The 6,869-nt window shown below is 45.2% G+C and overlaps 1 protein-coding gene across 1 annotated transcript; it reads left to right on the top strand.

The window, feature by feature from the left end:
• Positions 1-1,669: 1,669 nt before the first annotated feature.
• On the top strand, positions 1,670-5,799 carry ASIP (agouti signaling protein). Its single transcript, XM_047069843.1, has 3 exons — positions 1,670-1,829; positions 3,240-3,301; positions 5,596-5,799. The coding sequence occupies exons 1-3, from the start codon at positions 1,670-1,672 to the stop codon at positions 5,779-5,781; spliced, it is 408 nt and encodes a 135-aa protein (XP_046925799.1). The 3' UTR covers positions 5,782-5,799.
• The last annotated feature ends 1,070 nt before the right edge of the window (positions 5,800-6,869 follow it).

The following is a 6,869-nucleotide window of genomic DNA, read 5'->3' as shown; positions in this document are numbered from 1 at the left end:
TAAGCAGTAATTTAAAGCAGATGACAAGTTTAAGAGAAGGTATTGTCATCAGTAATAGCACAGATCAAAGAACAGCCTTCACCACTACAGAGTGGAAGGACAAATTACTCTTGAGAACACAATTGCATAGGTGGTCATTGCTGTCAGCATTATTATCCTGTATTAATAGCAGGGAGTGGGTGTCCCATGTTGAGTAGTAACAGCAATGAGGGTTTGTAAAGTCTATAGTCCTTTACCTGAAATTGTAAAATTCCCAAACTCTGAAAACTATCAGTTTTCTTTTTTCTTTGGCAGAAAAATCTGACCCTACCTGAAGTATCTTGGCAACAAAACCTATCCTCAATTGACGCAAATTAATTCATAGTCTTTGTTTATCCTGTTTATTATGAATATCCCCACCTTTTTGGCTGCAGAAGTATCAGTATTTATTATGGGTGTACCCAGGCCCATTGTATGTGGTTTAATATAGTATATAGATGATATTTGTTTTCTAAAATCCATAAAATTCTAAAAAAAAAAAAAATTCTGACCCTGAGGATCATGACACAACTAGGCATTATGGACCCATATTACATTTAGAATATACATATTGCTCCCCAGGATTAGTGCGAGGAACACTCATTTTTAGCCCTCTCCCAACACACAAATAAGATTAATTCCACTGAGATTTCACCCTTTCCAGACTCCATTTAGCTTAGTTTTAATTTAGTTCCACTAAATTATTTAGGTTCTAAGAAATTGTATTTCATTAATTGCAGTTTATTAAGCTGAGAGCTGGGAGGAGTAGGGTAGAAATTGCCAGGCGGCTGTAAGGAAGCCCAGGAGTGGGCAGGACCAGTATGAACAGATTGTTTTATTCTCCTCTCACCCACCATGGTTTATGGCAGGGCAGAGAGAACTTTGGGAAAGCAGCCTCAGTTTTTTCCCAGACCAGAGGGAACAATGCACAGAGCAGGTAAGACATGGAGATGCCACACTCAGAGAAGATGAAGATGCTTCTGAAGTTCTCAACCCTGATTAAGCCAAATGAAGGCATTCATGGGAAGGAATCCACTCTGGGCTCCATCTGCTTCATCAAAATCCAGCTAGCAATAAGTCAGTAAATCCAGTCAGCCTATGTCAACAGGTCCATCCTTCTCACACAAACCACACCTGTACTCATTCCCTCTGGGCATGGGAATACAGCACATGTGACAACATATACGCTTGTCTGAAGATGCCATCTATCCCTGCATCTTTCTCAGAGAGTCTTATGAGCCTCATTCTCTGCACCATAGTAAAATCTCTGCCACTGCAAGGTACTATTGGGGCCTTTCAACAACTCTGCCCAGGCCTAGGTTCTCCTGGGACCACTAACTATAAAACCCAGCACCCCACCCTCAGAATGGCAGAGACCAACTGCAATGCATTCCTTTTCTCTTTGCTTCTATATCCCTCCTTTCCTTGTCTCGCTTCCTCTCCCCATCTCTCCTTTTCTCTCTTGTTCCTTCATCAGTTCCCCTTTCCTGTCCTAAGCCTTTCTGGTCCTCTGGCTCCACTGGGACACTTACAAATGGGGTCAGAGCACCAGCCCAAAGAGATACAAGGAAAGCAAAAGGGCACATCCTCTTGCCAGAACCCCTGACCCACCAGCCTGACTGCCTTCTCTGTTCCACTCAGGCCTTCAAGGATGAATATCCTCCGCCTACTCCTGGCCACCCTGCTGGTCTCCCTGTGCCTCCTCACTGCCTACAGTCACCTGGCACCTGAGGAAAAACCCAGAGATGACAGGAACCTGAGGAGCAACTCCTCCATGAACATGTTGGATCTCCCTTCTGTCTCTATTGTAGGTAAGTAGCCCAGCTTGACCCCTGGTCTCTGGACTCCGGTCCATGAGAAGGGGCTGCAAGATGTCAAACGTGCTCCCCGGGCTGATACCAGGATTCACTGACATAGGTCAGAGCTCTTTCGTGTAATCCTAGAGGAACAAAGTATTCCTTGGCTCACATGGTTTGGAAAAGCTCTGCATACCACCAGTCTAATATGCAGCTTCTCACATTAGATGCTCCGAGAGACCCTGAAGTCAAGACACTTCATGAATTTGGTTTAACTTGGCATTTCTGAAACTAACTGAATCAAAGAACTATCAACAGTAAAAATTTTAGAAAATGCTGCAGAATATAACCAAGTGTAGTATGAACTAGTCCTGTCAGTGTTGAGATGGAGAATGACTGCTCAGGGGAAAATACCAGGGGCATTAGGGCCTGACATTGAACATCTTCTAGTTCAATTTCATCTGATAAAAATAATAATAACAGATATACTCCTTGTATGCTAGGCACTGGGAAGTGAGTACTATTTTAATTCCTGTTTCACAGTTGAGGAAATTGAGGCTTAGCAAAGTTAAGTGACTAACATGAGATCACACAGTTCTCAACTAGCAGAGCCAGAATTCAAACCCAGGTGTTTAATTCCAGAACCCAAGTTCAAAACTAATATCCCTCACTGCCTTGCCTCTCACTAGGAAAAGAGAATATTCTAGCCGTATCAGGGAAGGAGCAGGGAAGGGGCTGGGGTACATCACTGATCAATCACCTTTGATGTGCCAAACTTCTCACTTTATAAAGATACTTTGTTTATCCTCAAGACAACCCTGTAAGGTAGATACTAGAGTACCCTATTTGCAGGTGAGAAAATTGGGTCTTAAGGAGGTTAAGTAGTTTGCGTAAGGAAATAGCTGGGGGTTTTTTGGTTTTGTGGGGTTTTTTTGTTTTGTTTTGTTTTGTTTTTGTTTTTGTTTTGAGAGAGATAGAGCGCACGCGCACAAGCTGCAGAGGGGCAAAGAGAAAGGGAGAGAGAGAATCCCAAGCAGTACTGTCAGCATGGAGCCCAACGTGAGGCTGGAACCCACGAACTGTGAGATCATGACCTGAGCCAAAATTAAGGGTCAGACGCTTAACCAGCTGAGCCACCCAGGCATCCCAGGAAACACAGGTCCATCCATGTACATGACACTGAGAGTCCATTTTTCAGGGCCTTCTTGGATTTCCTCTTTGCCTTCCCTCAGAGGACACTGGCTCCAGGTCAGCAGCCAGGCTAACAACAATCTGCTGGCCTAAGTCCCAAGTTGTGATTCATGCAGCCAACCCCTCTTCTCCCACACCCTGAGATTTCCTGGAGCCCCCTCCACTCCTCCCACTTTACTGTAGCTCATGGCCTCCAGAAACATCTGGCTTTGCTCCTTCTGTCTCTCTTTGAAGCGCTGAACAAGAAATCCAAAAAGATCAGCAGAAAAGAGGCGGAAAAGAAGAGATCTTCCAAGGTAGGACTGGGAGTTTTCATTGTGGGGGTGGGACCAGACTTAAAAGGGAATTCTAGCTAGGAACTAAATGAAAGACTTTCCAGACTTTCATGAACAAAAGAAGTTGAAAGCTATCTAAAGGCTTCTGCCTTCAAGCCCTGAACCAGACCCCCACAGAAGCCCAGAGAGCTAAGGGTCACTGAGCAAAATAGCTTACCTGCTAAAAAAGCATCTTCTTATAGTAGCTAGCCCCCTGACTGAAATGTCACCATCGTTCATTCTTTTGACTGAATGCAATGTTTCCTAGACCTCTGTTATTGCAGAACTATTTCCCACAATTTTATTTTAAAGATTTATTTTTAATGGGGCTTGAATTTATAATCCTGAGATCAAGAGATGCATGCTCTACCAACTGAGCCAGCCGGGAACCTCCACAATTTTTGCCATAAGTGAGTTTCACCTATTTGTTTAAAATTAAAACTTAAAAAATCTATCTATATAATATATATATAACTATGATAGAAAATCAGTATCACTTGCCATAAAAATAAGTTTAATGAAACCAAAAGATTTTTAGTGGAATTTAGCTGGATGGGGTCACCTGCCAAATGCTCTAAATCTGAGGCTTATTGTTAAGAGTCAGATTAGAAAGTGTGGGGAAAGCATTAATGATATATTGGCACCAAACTAAGCCTTTAAAATTGAAAGAGATTGAAAAAGGAATCCTTTCTCATTATGTGATTTAATGTCATTTAATACTCATGTACCACCTAAAATCATACTACCATGGTACAGGTTCCCACCCTTTGGGAAATACTGGATTAAGGCATTGTTGAAATGCACACATTATTCCAGTCTTAGACCTGGCACTGTGTGACCTTGAGAAAGTCCCTGCTCCTCTCTAGACATTTTGTTGACTGACAAGCAGATTAGATGATTGACATATAAGAATACATGGTTCACAGATATTTTTGCATGCTAGGTTCAGGGAATACAGAAGTGAACAAGAGGCATATATCCCTGCTATCATGTAGTTTACATTCTTGTGGGGAAACGAGACAAACAGCAAGTAAACCAATAAATAGATAAAATAAATTCAGATAATGATAAACACTGTAAAGGAATTAAAGCACGATAATGAGAGTGAAGGGAAGAGTGGTCTCAGAAGCCCTCCCTAAGGAAGCAGCACTTAAATACTGAAAACTTCAGTAGCCTCAAGCAGCAATGCCTAATAGAAATAAACTGTAGGCCACGTATATGAATTTAAATTTCCTAGTAGCTACACTGAAAAAAAAGGAAAAAGAAGCACATGTCATTAAGTTTAACATTTTATTTAACCCAGTGTATTCAAAATATTATCATTTTAATATGTGACCAATGTAAAAAGTTAGATATTTTACATTATTTTTCTATGTGTGCTAAGTCTGAAACCTGGTGGTGTATCTTTACGCTTACAGTACATCTCAATTCCGATGGTAACTTTTAATAAAGTCAGCTGTAGTCCTAACAAGAACAATTTTTTAAAGAAAAAAATTTTACGCTGCTTCTATTTTTAAATGTAAATTAATATTAAAATTAAACAAAATTTGAAACTTCTGTTCTTCAGTTGCACTAGATACATTTCAAGTACCTGTACTGAAGAGCACAACAAAGAATGGTTTCAGGAAAGTTGGGTAGCCAGTTCAAAAGCCCTGCAGCAGGAACTCTGCGCTTGAGAGCAAGGAAGGCAGGCGAATGGAACAGTGTGGTAAAAACAGCTCGGAGAGGTGGGTGGGGCCACACCAGAGGGCCTCGAGGGCCTAAGTGACGTTTATGGTTTATTCTAAGTTCAAAGAAAACCTACTGAGGGCTTTAAGCCAGAGTGGATGCCGTCACAGGTCTTCGGAGAGGTCCGTTTGGTGCAATGGAGGATGGACTGTAAGTGGGCCAGAGCAGCAGACTAAGGATAGTGGCCTGGCTCAGGGTAGCGAGGTGGTGAAGTGAGTGGATCCGGATTTAATGGGAAGGCAGAACGGACAGAGATTGGGGATACACTGGAAGGAGGAACACCCAGAACTGAGTGGGGCCCCCCAGGGAGAAAAGTGGGCCAGGCGCAGCCAGGTAAGTAAGTGTTACTGGGTTTGGAGGCAGGGGATAGGTGACTGGGGGAGGCAGGGATCCGCTAGGGTCCCCCGTGGGCATGCTGTCGAATGGATGGTGGGCTGTGGGTACATATGTGTGGTCTGGGGCCTCCACTGCCCAGAGTTCCCAAGGCTGAGGTGAAGAGGGGTGGGGCGGACGTGGCCGGATTGAGCAGCCCCCGCTTTTCCCCACAGAAAAAGGCTTCGATGAAGAATGTTGCTCAGCCTCGGCGGCCCCGGCCTCCGCCGCCCGCCCCCTGCGTGGCCACTCGTGACAGCTGCAAGCCGCCGGCGCCCGCCTGCTGCGACCCGTGCGCCTCCTGCCAGTGCCGCTTCTTCCGCAGCTCCTGCTCCTGCCGAGTGCTCAACCCCACCTGCTGAGCTCACCCACCTCCAAGGCCGGCGGGGAGGGGCAGGGCGCCAGCGGGGAGGGGTAGGGCGCCAGCGGGGAGGGGTAGGGCGGGGCTCTCGGGGGGGGGGGGGCGCTTCCTGGGGTGGGTGATTTCTAACAGGTGTGGCTTTCTTGCATTTGGCGCGGGCGTAGCTACTTAGGTTGCGAAGGAGCTTTCAGGAGGCGGGGCTTCAAGGAGACTTGGCTTGGGCGGGGCTAAAATCCAAATATATGTAGGTCGCTCAAAGGTGTGTGGCTGTTTCTTTAAAGGACCCCAGAGATTCTTTTCCGTTCCTAGAGTCCCCTTCACTGCAGAAGACCTGGACTGCGCATGCTGTATCTCCTGAGGGGCCTGAGAAACCGGATTTCCCAGGCCCTAGGGCATGCGCATGTCCGTTGGAGACAAGTGCTGCCCCCTACCTCTAAGCCTGGGAACACACGAAGCTGCCTGTCCGGAGCTGGCTGTGAAGGTGCACACGCGAGTTGTGTCTTTCCACAATGTCAGCTTTATTCAGTCATAAAGCAAGGTTAACATAATTATAAAGCAGGTTCAGGATTCCAAATTCAATGACATTTCACCACGTGCTTAACTTGACTTTTTACATGTCAGACAAAGCACAAGACAGGTCACACAACAAGCAATGTAGAACGCGGGGAGGAAGCTAAGGAACCAATTTTTGACCAAGCAGTTGGGATAAGGCCTCAGTCGGGTCTGGGTCAGCTCTCCTGGGTCAGCTCTTGCACTTATTGCTTATTATGTTCAAGCAGTGAAGCATCTGTGTTCTTTCCAGAGATCAGTCAGGCAAGCCTTCAGCTGCCTTTTTGAAGTGTTCAGACATAGAGACGTCAGTGTCTGAGAAGTCTGACAGTTTGCTGCCAAAATCCTTTTTAAACGGGATTTAATCAGTCTTGGGCCTTTGCTGACTTCCTCTGTTTCTGTTGGTTGTAACTCCTGAATGTGTCAAAAGCTGGTGCTAGTCTCCAAGATATCTGGTTGTACCTGCAATGCCCTTAGCTGCTTGCATCATTGCTTGACAGTCACCTGTTTGACACAGGCCCCTGCTTAACATGAGCAACT

This window comes from Lynx rufus, unplaced genomic scaffold (assembly GCF_022079265.1).
Source record: "Lynx rufus isolate CCGP_SWC_20201006 ecotype Redwood Valley unplaced genomic scaffold, mLynRuf1.p SCAF_8, whole genome shotgun sequence".
Classification (NCBI taxonomy): Eukaryota; Metazoa; Chordata; class Mammalia; order Carnivora; family Felidae; genus Lynx; species Lynx rufus.
The sequence above is the reverse complement of the archived record's forward strand: the minus strand, read 5'-3'. Positions and strand labels throughout refer to the sequence as shown.